General features: G+C 47.5%; 1 protein-coding gene across 1 annotated transcript in view; it reads right to left on the bottom strand.

Moving 5' to 3' along the window:
• Window positions 1–12,430, bottom strand: part of PTPRT (protein tyrosine phosphatase receptor type T) — a 1,078,581-nt gene extending 1,066,151 nt beyond the window's left edge. Inside the window, 1 exon segment of the mRNA XM_079943946.1 lies at window positions 12,228–12,430. Coding sequence (XP_079800072.1) covers window positions 12,228–12,315 — 88 coding nt within the window. The 5' untranslated portion in view covers window positions 12,316–12,430.
• Window positions 12,431–19,170: the final 6,740 nt, after the last annotated feature.

The following is a 19,170-nucleotide window of genomic DNA, read 5'->3' as shown; positions in this document are numbered from 1 at the left end:
ATGATTTGATTTTCAGGGGGAAACAATCAAAAGCCTAAAGTCAGAGACTAGAACTCCAGCCCTTAAGAAACACCAAAGTCATCTGCTCATTTTACAGATGGGAAAACTGTGCCTAGGTACACAGCATCTCTAAACACTGAAAAGATTGTGGAACATTATTCTTCTGTGTCAAATGTGCCCTCCTCAAGCAAACCCAAGGCCTCAAGCAAACCCAAAGGCTGCCCCACGGAAGACTCTCCGTTATTTCTCCATGAGACCCCAGGAGAGAGAAGGCGTAGGAGGTAGATGGACACATGCCTAAGAAGGCCCCTCCATTGGCCCCAGTCACTCCTGCTCAAGTGCCTCCCTACGTTTGCAACACAATTCTCTCCTTTGCTCCTTCTAACCAGATGCAGGGGTCTTAGAATTCCCCAAAGGAATCCTCATTACAGACTTTGAAAGGCACCTTTCCATAAAGAAAATAAGACCTCAATTTGTTTTGAAAGAACGATTGAGGAACAGTTCATATGTTTAAAATCCCTATAATTTACAACAAATCTTAAATTGCAAGGGTATCACTCTTTAAGGAAATAATTGAAATGCAGAAATATTACAAAGAGAAGTATAATTAACACCTATGTTCTTCTCTATCAAGAATTATCAACTAATTTTAACAAAGTTTAAATGTATTCTCCTTTTCCAATGAAATAGAATATTACAAATTAAAGCCAAAATGCCTTTTATCTACCATCTCAATTCCATTTCTCTCTATACCTATTCTGCAAAGAATAGCCTACCATTTTGCTTCTTATACTAACATAAACATACATAGTGTAATTATTAATACAATATTCTACTGTTACATCCATAAAATTGGCTCTTTTTTCTTCCTACAGGAAAGAATGTGGCCTTGCAGAGTTTGCTTCATGACCCAGAAGAACCTATTTGTAAATACTGGTAAATATCTCTTAATAAATGCTCATATTTTTAGTATAGGATCTTCCAAGATGCTATGCAATGGCATAGCAAAAACTGGGCTGCTTCTGTGCACAAGCAGGATTCTGCCAGTGTTGAAGATGTCACCAGCAAGTATGCACCCCATGAGGGGAACCAAGAGGCCACAAAAGGTCAGGCCAAGACACCACGTCTGCTTCATCTCTCTGTAGTCACCTCACTTCCATGATATCCTGTATCTTGAGCTAAATAAATCAGGAATTTATGCAAGTTTGGAGCACATACAAGGTCTCTGCCAGATAATTTGTAATCCATTTTAATTACGCCACTGGTGTCAGAAATGGGACAGGCATGCTGTGCTCACTATCACGGCCAGATTTTACTCTGAGATCAGAATGCCAAAGTAGGAGACAATAAGTAAAACATGCTGAAACGTGAGAATCTCTGTGAGAGGCTCTGAGCCAAGTGGAATTCCTTCACTGTTCCTCTGCCTCATACCATTTGGACCTTGCATATAGTTAAAAGATGGCTGAGCCCAGGGCAATGAGCCCGAGGCATAATTCCTGGAATCTTCTATATGAGCCAAAACGGTAGCTAGGACTAAGAATCTCCAAAGGGAGTTGAGACCCCAAAAGGAGGAAATGTCAGATTTGAACCAAAACCTACAGATCACAAAGGGATGGCGCCCAATGAGACATCTGAAAAGGCAGGCTAGAGAGTAGGGGAGGTACCGAGGACCCCTAGAGCTCCAGGTGGAACAGGTGGTCAGCAACTTTCCAATGACAAATGATAGCTGCTGAGGTTTTGGAGGTACGAGGAAATGAGAATGGAATTCAGAATTGCTAAGTCAGTTCTCAGGTAAAAGCAATTACAACGTGCTTCTGCATACAAGTGAATTTAAATGTATGCTGAACATTTTATGTGCAAAAAGATGTAAAGATAATAAAGGTAAGGGAGCTCTGACTTCATCAACCTTCACTAAAATAGCGACCAATAAGGAGAGCGGTCCCAAGTTAAACTAAGAAAATCTATTTTAATATATGTGTACATAGCACAGGGAGATCAGCTCGGTGCTTTGTGACCACCTAGAGGGGTGGGATAGGGAGGGTGGGAGGGAGACGCAAGAGGGAGGAGATATGGGGATATATTGCTGATTCACTTTGTTATAAAGCAGAAACTAACACACCATTGTAAAGCAATTATACTCCAATAAAGACGTTAAAAAAAGAAAATTACAGTTAAATATAAAAAATTTAAAAATAAAAATAAATAAAATATGTGGACATCTTTACACACAGTAGTGACCTTGGAACTCTGGGATTTGTTCAGGTGACTCCTCCACCAAAAATCATGTTCAAGGGGTCAAGTCCCAGAAATAATGCTATACTTGGAATACACATCCTCTGTACAGAAAATTTTAAAGATTTAATTGCAAGGGAAAATTCTGCATTGCTAAGTACACCCCTCCAAGAAAGTTTTTTAAACTTCTGTTTAAAGCAAGAGTGGTATGGTACTTGGGTTCAGTTAAGGTGTCTGCATGTTTGAACTGAGCATCTCAACAGTTGGAAACTACAAGTTTCCTCTTTTCCAGGAGATTCCACAGTTCCTCCATAAATCCAATTTAAAGGGGCTCAAGACAAGGCAATCCAAGTGTTCGAGAGCGCCCTCTGCTTCGTTCCAAACAATAACAGAGGAAGAGAACCATCCTAAACTGGAGCCAGCTGAGATACAGGGAAGAGGCTGGCCATGCTCCTGGCTTCTGAATATAACTGCTCATTCCTCCCACGCCACCCATCCCTCCCCAGCCCTGGTTTGACACATGTTAGAATCTTGCTTAAGGTCTTAGTTTCCGAAGTTTCTGAGCTGAAAACCATTCCCCCAACCCAGTGCGCACATTTCCTATAACAAAAAGTAAAAAGATAATGTAACAGGTGCAGAGATGGTAAACAGAAAATATTTGGCAGAAGAAAGAAAAAATAATAGTTAAAAATATCAGAAGGGCTTCCCTGGTGGTGCAGTGGTTGAGAGTCCGCCTGCCGATGCAGGGGACACGGGTTCGTGCCCCGGTCCGGGAAGATCCCACATGCCGCGGAGCGGCTGGGCCCGTGAGCCATGGCCGCTGGGCCTGCGCGTCCAGAGCCTGTGCTCCGCAACGGGAGAAGCCACAACAGTGAGAGGCCCGCGTACCGCAAAAAAAAAAAAAAATCAGGAGCATGAACATGGAAATAGCTTTGAACTCAAAGCTGATTCACTGGAGCAGAATAACCCAGTCCTTGACCCTGTCCTGCATGTACAGCTATGCAGGTTCCACAGAGCCACATGCAGCAGCCCTGACCTAACACCTAGGACAATTATGCCCTCACCTCCCTCATAGCAGGAGGGGTGCCTGGCACCCAACCTTACACAGCCTGACACAGCAGGACTGAAGATGACAATGAATAAATGAGAAACTGCTCAAAAGTCTAAGCCCCTGAAAGTGGAACCCAGACAAGCATTTCCCCAAGGCATATAATGGGCAAACTCAAGGTGTCTTGGTTTCCTCCTTCCTCAAGGTCACCTTACGGAGATGAAACAAAAAAGAGCTTGTGGTTGGGACCATCATAAACTGGTGATCCTCCCGCCTACTTACAACTGCCTAGGAAAGCACAATGGGGACCTCTGGAACCAACACCAAGCAAATAGGTAACCTGAGTAACAGGTAAATTCCTGGAGCACATTCCCATCAGGAACTCCAATGTCTGGTCAGCCCATCCGGATTTTGACAAAACCATCCTTCCTGGAAGATCTCATGGGCCCCAACGACAGTCACCTAAAAAAAATACCGTGATTGAAGTTCTTCTGTAATGACTGTACTACTGCCTCAGCAATCAAAACTAAACGTACATGCAGGACATGTTTCGATCCATATAATAATCTGTATATTTACATTAAACTTTCAATCACTGTAACTTAATAAATTATCAATTTTAGTCTTATGTGAAAATAAAAAAACTCTCTAGACATGGGTCAAAAAGGTCTAAAATATTAAGTACTAAATTTTTTAACTGGGATATCTATATGCAATAAAAATAGTAAATTTTAGCTAAACTTTATTATAGCCCTAAACTACTAGTGTTTATTATAAAATGGTCCTTGTGGAACCTACATACTAGTGCGAACGTTTTATAGTCTTATAAAAACACAGTACTTCAACTTTTAGGATGAAGTTTGAAAAGTTTTCTGACGAATCTTCATATTAATTCATTTTTTACTTTCTGACCTTCATAATTAACTTTTTTAAGATTTAAGCTAAGTCAATTATGAGACAATAAATCTCTCTACTCAAAGTCCTTTAAGGAGTGAAATCTTGACACTGAACTGATACTGGTGCCCAAAATAATAAAAAGAATGAAAAGATGTGAACACACTTTAAAAGTGATGTTTGTATTTTTTTCCCCAAGATACAAGGTTTCCTATACTGCGTGTCATTTATTTGAGGTTCCTGTGGTTGGCAGCTCCTAACGTGGCTATGAAAAATCCCCGCTTCCTGGTAGTCAAGCCCTTGTGTGATTCCCTCCCCTTGTGGGTGAGGGGGATCTAGTGACTTTACTTGAAGATGGCAAGAGTGATGAGATGTCATTTCCAAAATGAGGTTACAGAGACTGACTTCTGGCTTGCTCATATGCTCTCCTGTCCCCTCGATAGCTCACTCTGGTGAAGCCAGGAACCATGCTGTGATGGAGGGTCCACTTGGCAAGGAACCCAGTTGGCCTCTCTCCAGCTCATGAGGAACTGAGGCCCTCAATCCAACAGCCATGAGGAACTGAGGCCCTCAATCCAACAGCCATGAGGAACTGAGGCCCTCAATCCAACAGCCATGAGGAACTGAGGCCCTCAATCCAACAGCCATGAGGAACTGAGGCCCTCAATCCAACAGCCATGAGGAACTGAATCCTCCCAACAACCAAGTGAGTGATCTTGGAAGCAGACCCTTCCCCATTCGAGCCGAGTTGCCTGCAGCCCCAGCCAATATCTTGACTGCAGAGAACCCAGCCGTGCCACTCAGATTCCTGACTCAAAGAAAAGTTGTGAGAAAATAAAGCCACAGAGTTTCGGGGGACAGCCTGTTACACGGCAATAGACAACTCACCAAGTTGCCTTAGGATGAGACTGGAATACGTTTCTTTTTCTTCATTTTAGAAAGCTGGTGCTCAGCAAACACTGACAGGTGAGAATCATCTGGACCTGTGCACTTAGGGGCCAATTCCAAGATGCTTAAGAAGGAATAGTGACATCAACTTCGAGGCTATACTCACATTTAAGCACATACCTTGACAACGACAAAATTATTTTTAATTAGACAAATAAGTTCTCATGCTCAAATGAACTTTAAAAAAACCAAAGAGATAAATGGTCCTAAAGGCATGCTGTTTAAAATAGTTTTTTCTATCCCTAACATGACCAAGAGCCCCTGTTTTATTCTCTTCTAGTGTTCAAATAAAACCTCACAATGTGCAGCTCGGGTTCTGATGTCTCCACAAAAAAGGATCTGGGCTCTTTTTTTTTAAACATCTTTATTAGAGTATAATTGCTTTACTATGGTGTGTGAGTTTCTGCTTTATAACAAAGTGAATCAGTTATACATATACATATGTCCCCATATCTCTTCCCTCTGGGCTCTTTTTAAAAAAATAAACAACTGACTACATGTTTGGGACAGAAAACCTAGGGGTAAGCCTGAAGTTCCTTGTTGTCACAGAAAAATCAGGGTGCTCTCAAAGATGTTTGAAAATGGTGAAAAAGGATCTGGTTTAAAGGGGCTCCCAATGACTAACTTGTGATCAACTGAGCAGCAGAAAAGTCATAATTATAATCCATAAGAGCAAGTTCAGGCCATTCAAAGCCACCCCACTCGTGAGGATTAAACTTTAAGCAGGCTTTAAAAAGTTCTCCTTGCTGATATGAATTCATGAATTCATGCTGGGTTCCAAAGAGACAAATACATGACCCTTAAAAGATTAATAACCACCCACTATGAATTACAGGAGGATCAAGAGAAATGGGTTTGTGATCTCATGATAAAAGGGAAGTAAAGTTAAGTCTGGGTGATCCGAGAGGAACAGGCTTTCCAGGGTCTTGGGAAATTGGAGCTAGGAATGTGGGTGACAGCACTGCGTCCTCCCCTGGAAGACGACAACTGTCATGACGTCCAGAATGTTTGAGGTTAATAAACATCTTAAGAGCAGCACATGAACTGCCGGTGGGCCAAAAGCATGTTGCATCCGCTCCCAAGCAAGGGGGCTTCCACCCTCCTGTTAAATTTTTACATCCTTGGCTCAACGAGAAAGAAAATGAATGAACGGTCTATTCCCTCCCCCGCCCCAATCCAAACCCTACCAAAACACTCCAGGCACAAAGCATTCACATCTTCAATTTTAATAGGCATTGCCAAGTGAGCACTGAAAACAGCTGTTTCAATAGTCATTACTCAACAGTGAACAAAGCCACCTAATTGCTCAGATCCTTAGCAAAACCTGACAGTCTTAAACTTTTTCATTTTTTGCCCAACTGGTGAGAGGGAAGAAACGTCAGCTGATTGATTTAACTCACAGTCTAAAGAGCCTACGAGAGGGGTGGAAGACCAAACCAGAAATAACGCCTTGCAAATAATGAATACAACAAACTATTCTGGAGACTGGTAAGGCACAAGTAAGAGTGATGCCGCTTACTGGGTGCCTGTTTTGTGCCAGGAACCAAGCTTGACAATTCACAGGAGTTACCTCTGGCTCTTGCAACACCAAGGCACTGGTGTGCCCCCTTTACAGATGCAGAGATAAAGGTTCAGAACCGTGAAGTAACTCACCAAGTTCATATGACAAGCCAGGAGCTGGGATTTAGAGAGTTACTCACCCATCACCACCTTCCAGTTTTCAAACCGTTCCATCACTTCAAAACGTTCTCTCATGCCCACTTGCTACAGATCCCTGCTCCCGTGCCCAGCCCCAGGCAACTACTGTTCTGCCTCCTGTCTCCAAAGATTTGTCTTTTCTGAATATTTCATACAATATGTAATCTCTTGTAACCGGCTTCTTTTGCTCAGTGTCATGTTTTTGAGGTTCGTCCATGCTGTAGCGTATTGTCCGTAGTTCATTCCCTTCTATTGCTAGTAGTATTCCACTGGATGGATTCACAGTGGATGGACATTCGGACTGTTCCCAAGTTTTGGCAACCATGAATAACGCTGCTATGAACATTCACGTACGTGTCTCTGTGTCGACATATGTTTTCATTTCTGTTGGGTGTATTCCTAGAAGTGAAATGGCTGTATCCTAGGGCACGTGTTCTGTTGGGTGTATTCCTAGAAGTGAAATGGCTGTATCCTAGGGCACGTGTACGTTTTACTTTTTAAAGAAATTGCCAAACCATTTACCAAAGTGGCGTCACCATTTTTTTATTCCCTCCAGCATCAAATGAAGATTGGAAGCTGAATATTCAAGAAATTGGAAAGACTTTCTATCAGTTCCACTTGTGCACCAGTGAATGTGTGTGTCACATATACTTCAGCAGCTTGACTAGAGTGTGAAAAAGAAATTGTCTGTAACACTGGAGACTCACTTCAATTTATTAGTCACCCATCAGTCTGATGGTGGATCTGGTGGGGTTTCTGAGCAGCCCTCACCTGGGTAAATACCTAGGATGTGCCAAGGGAAACAGCGCTGACATTTTGAAATAAAACAGGCCAAAGGGTCACTGTTTCTCAGGGGCTCCTCATTCTTTCACCACTCTGCCTTTTTGACACATTAATTCCCATTTTTCACAGTTGACTTCGGGCAGATCCCTTGGGATCTATACCTCGCATCCTCACTGCGTCCCTCTGTATCTTTTCTAGAACCTGTAACTCTTACCAATAGATAATAAATAAATATGATCATGGTCATTTCTCCCTCTTCCAGGCAAATAAGGGTGTGTCCAGCAAGACCACATCCATCGCTGAATCCCATCACCCCCTCTGGTCACCCTGTCCCACCTGCACACAACACTAGTGATCCCCGCCGTCCCTTGGGCTGCATCTGATTGCTCTTAATCCATAGAAAACCCACAGCATTCTTCCTCTCCAAACCAATTTGAATCCATTTTATAAGATTTCACAAGACACTCTAACTACTTTCTAATATCTACATGGTGCTGCCTCCTAGCCCCAATTCCGTAATGTGCCTGCAAATGCTATTACACCTGTCAGGGATGGTTTGTTTTCAATAATCTCATAGCTTTTTTATTTATTGGACCGCCACAGCCCTCTGTGTGTTTACTTAGTCTTTGCTTATTTGTCAAGTGCACAAAGCATCTTTCCCCTCACAGCCCCACAGTGCCGCGCGCTCGATTTCTAGGTTAGGGAAAAGATGGCAGAAGAGCAGCAGGAAGAGCCGGAGGCAAGGAAGACAGTGTGAGGAGGCGGGTAGGAAGGGAGGGAAGACGTATGTGAACACCGTCCCGTTACAATGTGCGACCACTCTGTTTTCCATCCGTTCTCATTTACAAGGTAAAACATGCTTGGAACTAAACATGCCTATCGAAACCTTTGAATGGCCAAATGTATTGGTATCACCTTTGTTTCATTCCAAATCTCCTTCTAAAAGTGGCTGCAGAGAATCAAGCCCCCATAAAGAAGAAAAAGAGAAACACTAAAAGTCATCGCCAAAACCCAGCCATCTAATTTTCAATTCATAACTGAGCTTATCATCAGTGCCCCCTTGGCCTGTGTACATGCATCAATGCCAGGGCAAGTAAGAGAAAAGGCTCCCCTTCAGGATAAAGTAGTACAAGGCACTCACTCTTCGTGCATCATCTTATCTAGTCTTTACAAAATCCAGTGAGGCAGCTATAATCATTCTCACCTGACAAATGAGAAGCTGGGAATTAGAGAAGTAAATGACTTGCCCAGGCTGACACAGCTGGAAAGAGGCAGGGCAGTATTCAAACTGAGGACTTCAGATTCCAAAGCTCATACTCTTTTTCGCTCAGTCAGGCTGCCTCCCGAGTTAAACTCCCCCGTCCCCCATTACAGGTGCCACGAGACTCTACCATCTCTTCATCATCATCAAAAACTGTGTATCAAGGACCCACTGCCTATATGGCATTGCTCTTGTTTCCACAGCAACACGCTGCCAGAGAGTCATGGGAGTATCCCGTGCTCAAAAAAATGATGATGTAATGTCCTGTGATTGTGGTTCTGAAAGGTGACAGTTACACTACTACAGAGGATGCCATCTCAGCTGGCAGCCTGGAGCCTGCAGGAGCTAAGCGAGAAGAAAAGAAGGAGAGGAGAAAGGCAGTGGGTTGTAACCCAAGACGGTGGTCTGTTTTCACTATGAACATGTTCGTGGTTGTTGCTGAAACAGAATCCTAGCCAGGTTTGCACATTAATGGCTCTTTCATTAGGAAACAAATCAAGCAATCCAGGAGAGAAAGTAAAATTAGACTGTACTGCTAACAGCTCCCCAGAGGTATGTGGCAATGATTATGGAGTTAAATGACTACATCACTAACAACTGCGATGGCAAGTCAGTCCCTCTCAGATCCATTTTTGCTCTCAATGTACAGATGCTGAAACCCACTAGTAAATAAACAAATTACCCCCTTACCCATTGGTTTAACTGTTTCCTTCTTTCCTCATTCCGAATCACGTTTTTGCCACACTTTTCAGAGGCTGATTTAAAATGTGTTCTTGTTGTTGTTGTTTTTGCCATCATTGCTTACAAAAACAATCCTGGCTCATGAAACACATCTCACAAGAAGGAAGAAAGAAACTGCCTTTTGATGACAAGCTTTCACCACTGACTTTTGGACACTGTGACTGACACATTACAGCAAAATATATTACCCCAACTGTGTACTGGATGTCAGCTTAAGAACTGAAATTGCTTTCGAGACTGAGAATTTTCAGATTAAAAGAATATGGAGAGCACACCACTGAGTTTTTAAACGTATTATTTACCCAAACTTGCCACAAGTTTTAAATCAGATTCTTTCAAAGAAATCAAACTATAGTCATATTTAGATTTGGGTTCCAACAATGTCTGCGTTTATAAATAAAGTAAGAAGATAAGTCCATTTTTAAAAGTCAGCGTTTGCAGCATTCCTGCATCTACAAGTGCAGATGTTAGAAACCTGGAAAAAATAATTAACTTAAGTGTTCTAGTTAGCATTAAACCAGAAAGGAGAGAATACATACAGAAAATCCCCATTTTTACAAATGAGTGAGGCTTAGAATGCATCGTATCTCCAACACAAGTTAATCCCCCCCCCCCCGCCCTCGTTTAAGGAGCCCCTGGAACAAACGCAGCCACTTGCTAAGTATACACGAGAGTAGGTTTGCAGAAGCCACTCAGCTCAGGTCGAATCAAAAGAAACATGGTGCCTTAAATTTCTTCCCAAACTGTACTCCAGGATTGCTTTTCCTTCCCCTGTGTTCCGAAGAGCAAACAAAGAAAAGGTGCTTGCTCCTCACACTTCTCTAAATGTTTTAACAAAAGGCTGCTGAATAAACACATTACTCACTTAAAAACTGAAAAGAAGTTCTATTCCGGAGATAAAAGCAACTATATTTGCATTTTAACAGTTGTGAGCGAGCGCCACCTGGCGGGAGCATCCGGAGCCGGCTTTTAGCATCGGGCAGCTTCCCAAGCCCGTACGGTTTTACCGCACGCCACCCAAGAACGCTCTGAGACCCGTGGAGGAATATTTTTGACACTGGTTCTTGCCGCAGAAACCTGAATACTATTCATGGGTGGCAGGCCGGCCAGGCCTTGGAGGATAGTAAAAATTTAAGTCACAAATGATGCCTGGTCCCCAGGACTGCCCCCAAGCATCCTCCTCCTTCCCTGCCCTAGCACACCTAACACAGACCCAAAACGAGGAAAACAGGAATTGTGCACCATCTTCAGAATGATGTGTGGCTCTCCCTCTTCTCTTACTTGCTGAACCAACCTTTAAGCTTCACACACCTCTAAAGAAGTGTCCTAGTCGCCTAACTTCCCAGCCACGAAACAAGCTGTTCTTTCGCAGAAGTCCCATATTCAGTTCCTGTTTTGGAGCAAGGAAGACTCCAGTGCATTTCCAGTGGAATGTCACTCTAGCGGCTCTTAACCTCAGAAGCAGCCTGTTTAAAGAGGTTACACTCCCCCACAGTTTCTTTTTCTTCCCTTCTCTTTCTTTCAGCGTGATAATAGATGGGCACCGCTGTTACTCATCAATCCAAAACGAATCTTTTCCTAAGTCCCACTAGCTCATCTCAGCCTGCCCCCATGATCCCAGCAATCTCCCCTCAGCGTGGTCACACCTGAGCTAATTGGAAACTGCAAGGTGATTCTGAACTTGGAAGCACACCTGCACTCCTTTCTCTCTTCTCTCCTTCCCCCACCGCCTACTCTTTGGGGGCTCAGGGCTGGAAGCTGCCTGCCGTGGGCTTTGGGGATGTGTAAGATCCCGGATCCTGGAAGCCTCCTGTGCATGCCAACTTGCCATTAGTAGCATGCCAGGGCAAACGCCCGCACACGCGCACACACACACGGGAAACTACCTCTGCTCGCCTCCTCCCCATGGTCAAATCCAAATACGAGTCCCCCAAACTTTTCTGGAGCAGACACGCTCACAGGTCAAATCCCCTCCACCTGAAGGGCCTTAACAGGGGCGCCCGTTTGCTTCGGATAAGAACCACGGGGTAGGGAGGAGGGATGGCCGTCTCTGTCGTTAACACCAACACCTCCACGGTGCCTTCAGCGGCGTAAGGACAAGCTCAGGGAAGCAGCGTGGTTAGAGCAAGTCTGGGGCCGCCTGTCTCTCCCGTGAGACAAGAAAAGCCACCGCCCTGGCCGCCTCGGCCTGCTGGCGACCGGTCCTCCCCACGAAAAGCGCGCGCTGCCCAGGAGGCTGCCGGGGAGAGGACGCTCCACCCCGGGCGTCGATGCCGCTTTCTATCTCACCGCCCCAAACACTCAAGTGACAGATTCCGACAAGTGGGAGGCGGCGAGCGGAAATATTCGCCACAGCCGCGGAAAGTTACTCGAGGCCGGGGGGTCCGCAGAAAAGTAAAGCGGCGCACTTCGCCGAACGCTGCCGGCCGAGAGACGCCGGGGGCCGGGCACGCTGGCCCGGGCGCGCCTGGACACGGCTGCCCGCGGCTGCAGTCGGGGACCCGGGCTCCGGCCAGCCGCCCCCCGCATCCCCCACGAGCCTGCACAACTTTCCCCTCCCGGGGCCCGGCGGCAGGCGCCCGGACGCGCCGGGGAGGGAGAAGGGGCCGGGGGCGCACTTACCTGCGGCGCTCTGCGCCCGGGCGCCGGGTAGCGGCGGCAGCTGCAACCGCAGGAGCAGGCTGAGGGCGAGCGCGGCGAGGCTCGCCATCCGGGCGGCGGTGGCTCAGCCACTTCCCGCGGGGGCCGGGGCCGGGACTGGGGCGGGCGCGGGGCGGCCCCGCATCGTCGGCGCGGCCGCAGGCTGTACGCGCCGCTGGGCTCGCGGAGCCGGCGCCGCTACGCTCGCAGCCGAGGCGCAGCGCGAACTGAGGCGGGAGGCTGGGCGGGGGCGGGATGCTGGGCGGGGGGCGGGGGGCGGTGTCCCCGGAGTCCTAACGCCGCCGCCGCCGCCGCCCACCCGCCCGACGCTCCGCCTCGGCCGCGCACACACCCTCGCGCGCACGCCCGCGCCTCGCACACGCCCGCGCCTGGCCCACGCGGGCTCCCCGCGCTCCCTCGCCGGGCCGGGCGGCTCGGGACAGCTGGCTCCTACAGTCATGCGCCCCGCAGGGTCCTCGCCCCTTCCCCCCGGGCCGCGCTGCCGCGCACCATCTGCCCGGCTGGGGTGCAGGTATAGGGGGCGGTGGGGGGAGGAGGGAGAGAGAGAGAAGCCGTGGGAGAACAGGTGAGTGGGGGGACAGATGCGAGAGGAGGGAAGGAGGGGGCAGCCGTTTCGACTCGGGAGGGGGGACCAGATGAATGGGGGAAGGGAGGGGCATCTCCCCTCAACTGTAGCAGGTGTCCGCTGGCGAGGGTCTCGGGCACGCCCTGCGATGAGTAGTTCATGTAAGAGTCGTCACCCTACCTCTAGCACGCGCGCGCGCGCACACACACACACACACACACACACACACACACACACACTCTTCTGGGCGCATCTATGACCGCGCCGCAATCCCCCCCCCATTCAGCCTCACAGGCACCCCTCTCATTCACCCACACCTCTCCCTTGTCACCACCCCACACGGGAGAGGGTGAAGACTGGGCATGAGGCATCCCAATCTCTCTTGCTGCCTTCCCCCTTCCCCTTCTCCGGAGACAGATCTCTGCAGCTTTTTCCTTTTTCTTCCCGGTCTGAACAAAGACCTGGTTGAGGCTGAAAGCCTAAAACCATAGATCAGAGTCCGAGCTGTCCCTTGCAGCTCACAGGCTGGGACTCTGCTCTCCTGGGAGCAGGGGATCTCATGGAAGAGACCAGGTGCCACTTGGTCCTGGCTGGGGGCCTGGGCTGTAAAAGCCAGGGGCGGGGCCTCTGGGCAAAGCTCAAGGGGTTCACACTCTGTGAACCTGGCCAAAGCCCTCCTTCTTCTGTTTCAGCAAGCCCCAGCCCCCCACCCCATCCCCAGTCTCATCCTTGTTGGGACTCCAAGGATTGGACTGGACAGACTGTTGGGGAGAAATATGAAAGTCGGGCATGGCTAGGGTTTCCAAAACTGGGGAGCCTGGGGCTCTGGATTGAGTTGCTCTGGCAGGGAACACAGAGTCTCCCTCTTGCCCTCCAGTTCCCACTAGATGGAGTGGAACGGTCGCCTTGAATAGAGACCACTAACTGCCCCCATGCTACACTTGTAATCCCAGGCTAATTCTTCCAACTCTTGTCTAGCTGCCCCCCACCACCTTCACAGGTGAAGGGCTTGGGCTAGCCTAGTTCTGCTTCCCAGACCCCTGCCTGGGGCGAGTGGGATTCTGCAAGTCTGGGGAGAGGCCTGGGAGTGGGACCTATTACCAGCTGCCTCAGAGCTTCTTAATAATTCTACAAATACCTACAGGGCACTTAACCATGTGCCCTGGTCTGCTAGTCTCAGGGGACACAGAGACGACTGGCTCTCGGGACAGTTGGATTGGGAAGATCCCTTCTGCTCAGAGCTGAACAGCTGGCTTCTTCCTCCGTCACCCGAGGCCTGTCTCAGGCAGGGGAGTTATTAGGGAGGCCTGACCCAGGCCCATGACCTGTGACTCTGGGCATGGCGGATCCCAGGGCCTGACCCAGGGGAGCAGGACGTTTCTAAGCCACTAAGGAGCTTCTAACTTGTCCTGGTTCCCTTTGGCTCCTAATCATGCCCTGTCTCAGACTTTCTGGAAAAGTATTAAGTAGCAGTTCTCCTAGAGTCCTCAGGGCACAAGCCCTCCCACACCCACACTCTAGAGATGCTATATCACTGCCTTAAACAATCCCACTGAACGGGGTTCACGTGGCCCCAAGAAAAAGCTCTGTTCGCAAGGTAACCGAGCTGGCGGAGCAGAGCCAGTGCCTGCCCTTAGCACCAGCCTGTGCCTGCCCAGGCCGAGCCATGGCCCTCTGTGCTTTCCCAGCTGCCCTCCACCCGGAAACTGACCCCTCTGTTCCTTCAGGAGCCTAACCTGCTGCCCAACAGGACTCTGACTCCGGTCACAGCACCGTGCTTTTGCACCTGCCGTTCCCTCTGCCTGGAAGGCCCTTCCCTGCATCATCTTCCCAGTTAGCCCACGCTGGTCCTTAAGGCTTCTCTGTGAAACTCTGGCAGAGAGGCACTTCCTGCTCTATGCCTGGTGCCAAGACCCCCCGGGACAGCTGCTTGGGGATGCTTTTCACACTGGGGGGAATGTGGTTTGTCCCTTGGGTCTTTTCTACAAGCCTGAGTTCTCAAAGGGCACCTGGACACTTAACACAGGGCTGCTGGGTGATGGGAGGTTGATGGGGGAGGGGGAGGGCTGGCTCAGGGCCACAGATGACTGGCTTCTCAAGGGAGGGGGTTCATGGAGAGTGACAGCATCATCTCCCACCCTCCTTCACTGGGACTTCGGTGCTGATTAGAAAGGAGGGGCTGCTTTCCCACCTGCCCCCCATCAGCCTGGGGAGCTGGGGGAACTTGACCACGTGTTCACTCCTGGCTCAGGGCTGGGTTCGGTGTCAGTGCTGAAGCAAGAAGGCCAGGGCCTGGGGTGGGGTTTGTGATGGCTGGAAAGGCCCCCAGCCCCTTTCAATTCCACTCAAGAAGGTAGCTCCTTATCCTTGGGATGACTCTGCCCTTAACCCCATGGGACTTTTGGCAAGACCTCTCTCAGCCTCAGTGTCCCTGTCTGCATAGTGGCTCCCCTTTCGGCTCTGGTGGGGGCCAAGACAGGAGTGTTCAGACACTTTAGCTGCAGATCACTTAATCTGAGCACAGTTTGAGGGGAAGCCTGAAACATGGGCATTCTTTCAACAAGTGAGCTGGGCTGGCTGCCATGTGCCAGGGATGGCAGGGCTGTGGGTTTGCAGCTTGAACAGCAGACTTGGTCTTTGCCTTCATGGAGCTTACAGTCTCGTGGGAAACACTGGACAAGGAGAAGGGAGGTAAAGATCCCAGTGGTGATCTCCATCTCCCCAGCCCCTCCCCTGCCCCCAATGATTACAGTTCTCCAGTGGGGAGCAAAGGACCAGGGGAAGACAACTTGGGCCAAGATGCTTCACTTATCCCTGGGGAAAGCCCAGGTTTATATAGCTACTGTTTTATCCCCATCTTATACACAAGGAAACTGAGGCTCAAAGAGGCAACACCCTGTGTAGGGAGGCAGCCGAGGAGTGGCCCTCCACTGGAGCCTTCTCTTTCCTTGCTCTTGTGCAGGGCACCTTTAGCCGTTTAAATATAAAATTTAGAAATGCAGTCTTTAGTCGTACCAGCCACACTTCAAGTGCTCAGGAGCTACACATGGTTAGTGGCTGTCATACTGAACAGTACAGATATAGACCATTTCCATTAACACAGAAAATTCTATTAGACAGCACTGCTCAAACTACAGCCTATGGGCCAAATCTGGCCCACTGCCTGTTTTTTTTAATAAAGTTTTATTGGAACACAGCCATGCTTATTCATCTGTGTACTACCTATGGCTACTTTTGCAGAAAGTTCTATTAGACACTGCTGCTCTCAAGCAGGGTCAGAAAACTACTGTAATAGGGAAGAACCTTTGTATTCTATTACAGGTTAATCACTAAAGGGATGCTGCCTATAAGCTTAAATTATACATAATGGCCCATCTCTGGGAATCCTGCCTCCCAGGTAATGAGCATTAAGCTGAAATACCTTGGCCTAGCTCACAGGAAACATCCTGAGTAGGTCCACCTGTGAATGGCTGAAGGAAGGAAGACAGTAACACATCCCTTCCTTCCCCCCAGTCTGACCAGAACGAGGAAATATTTGATTTGACCCCCTCCCCTTTTAGTATGAAAGAAGCCTGAATTCTAACTCGGGTAAGATGGTTCCTTGGACACTAGTCCACCATCTTGTCAGTCTGCTGGCTTTCTGGATAAAGTCGCTCTTCCTTTGCCCCAGCAACTCGTCTCTTGACTTATTGGCCTGTCCTGCAACGAGCAGTACAAGCTTGGGCTCAGTAACACTACCACCTGAAAAGGATTCCTGCTTTGGGATGCAGCAATATTATTGGATAATGCATGTTTTTATAGAACAAAATGGTTGGGTCGTGAGGTTACACTTGAAAAATACTTATGGTTTTTAAGTTGCATTTGAGTTATTTATATTTGCATGTCTTGACAGAAAGTGTATGGGGACTTCCTAGAACAGCCCCTGACCTAGGTCCTCTGCCTGCCTCTTGTCTGTAGAAAAACTGTAGCCTCCTAGGCTTCCCTGAGTTCCAAAGAGTACATTTAATCAGAGAAGTGAGAAAAATGCAGAAAGAAAGCAAAACAGTCAAGCAGGACAAAATAATAATAGCTTAGCCATTAAACAAAGACAAGGACTTTTAGTTCTTCCTCAAGGGCTAGAGATAATATTCTGAGCCATATCCTTTGAGCTGTTTTACAGATACTGAAACCTCCACCACGTGGAAGAAGTTAACTGTATGCTGCCCACCAGCAAGTAGACCCCAGACCAGTTGGAACCAGAAGGCTGGTGATGTTGACTCTTGATTACCTCACCACCGGCCAATCAGAAGAAAGTCCATGAGCTTATCACACATCCCACAACCCCCCTCCCTTACCCTGTCTTTAAAAATCTTTCCCTGAAAGCCTTCAGGGAGTTCGGGTCTTTAAAGCGCTAGCTGCGCTGGACTCCTTGCTTGGTGCCCTGCAAGAAATGCTGCACTTTCCTTCAGCAGAGCCCAGTGTAAGTAGATTGGCTTTACTGCACACAGGCAAGCGAACTTAAGTTTGGTTCGGGAACAAAAGCACCAATGCCTATTAATATGTCTGCCATAAAAACATTATTCAAATAAGCCAGAATCCGGCCTGCCTCTTGTTTTTATAAATAAAGCTTTACTGAAACACAATCTTGTGTATTTGTTTACATATTGCCTAGGGCTGCCCTCTGCATTACAGAGGCAGAATTGAGTAACTGTGACAGAGATCATCTGGCCTGGACCACTGAAAATATTTACTGTCCTTGCCCTCTATGGAAAAAGCTTGCCAGCCCCTTCTCTGGAGATAGTGTTACAAGACAATCTGACAATCGTTGGTCCAAAACTGGTTCTCAAAGTGTGTTCCCTGGACCAGTGGCACCAGCATCACCTGGGAGCGTGTTGGGAATGCAAATTCTCAGGCCCTACCCTAGACTTACTGAATCCGAAATGCTGGAGGTGGGCCCCAAGAATGTGTGTTTTAAGCAGCCTCCCAGGTGATTCTGATGCGAGCTCAAGTTGAAAAACCACAGATCTAAAACACGCACGGAGGAAGTGCCAGTAAGTGAGTGGCGCAAAAAGGTGTTAATGGGCTCCCGTGGGAACGGAAGAGTTTGCAAAGATGTCAGGAGAGTGATGGCCCATCCAACGCCTGGTCCCTCTGTGGCAAAGCCTTTGACAGCCCTGGATGAGGCCATGCCAGCCGGGAGAAGACCTCTCACCAGCCGCCCGTGCCAATGCCCAGGCCTCACGCCTGGCAGCCCCACCCTCCCACAGAGTTGTCAGCACGTTTGGAGCTGTCTCCACGCAGAAATTCATGGACCAGCTGTCTCTTTTAAGCTGGTTGCAAGATGATACCATTAATAGATGTCAGACACATTGGCAATGATCTCTTCATTAATAATTTCCTCCTTTCTGGGAAAAAAAAATTAGTAACAAGCAATCATCAATAATTCAAAAATACAAGTTAACCTTTCTATTAGCAGAACGGCTCTACACACGCCACGGACTCTTTCAGAGCCAGGAGCTCTGGCTTGAATAATGTTTTTACAGCAGGAATATTAATACACATCAATGCTGTCCGTCAAAGTATGCAAATATAAATAACTCAAATGCAACTTAGAAACCATACGTATTTTTCGAGTGTAAGCTGATGATCTAACCATTTTGTTCTATAAAAACATGCATTATCCAATGATATTGCTGCCTCCAAAAGCAAAACTTTACGAAGGAATCACTCTCAATTTGAGGCCTTTGTGGTTAGAAAGATTTCTCTTGCACTGAACCAGCGCTGCCACCCTGTCAGAGTTGGCTTCTCTTTCTGGGGGTGGACAGAAAGGCTGGGCACACTTCCAAGTGACTTTCGTCTGGATGTTGGTGTGCTCTAGGTAAGCCTCCTCCATCCCTTACATCCTTCCTGGGCCGCTTCTTACGTGATTTTCAGGACCCTCCCCCCAACATCTGTTTCCTCTTCTGTAGGACATGCTCTATTTTGGTAACACTCCTCTAGTTTGGGATTAACATAAACACATTACTATATATTATATATATATATATATATATATATACACACACACACAATATATATATAAATAAACATATTTAACAAGGACCCTGTATAGTGCAGGGAACTCTACTCAATATTCTGTAATAACCTATATGGGCAAAGAATCTGAAAAAGAATGGATGTATGTACATGTATAACTGATTCACTTTGCTGTGCATGTGAAACTAACACAACATCGTAAATCAACTGTACTCCAATATAAAATAAAAATTAAAAAAAAAACACTCCTCTTCCAGGTGAAGCCTTGCGCCTGCCCACATTCCTTACACCTCCATTTACCACCCAGGTGACTATGAACTCATC

The sequence above is a fragment of the Stenella coeruleoalba genome (assembly GCF_951394435.1).
Source record: "Stenella coeruleoalba genome assembly, chromosome: 15".
Taxonomy (NCBI): Eukaryota; Metazoa; Chordata; class Mammalia; order Artiodactyla; family Delphinidae; genus Stenella; species Stenella coeruleoalba.
This window is presented reverse-complemented; position numbering and strand designations above follow the sequence as displayed.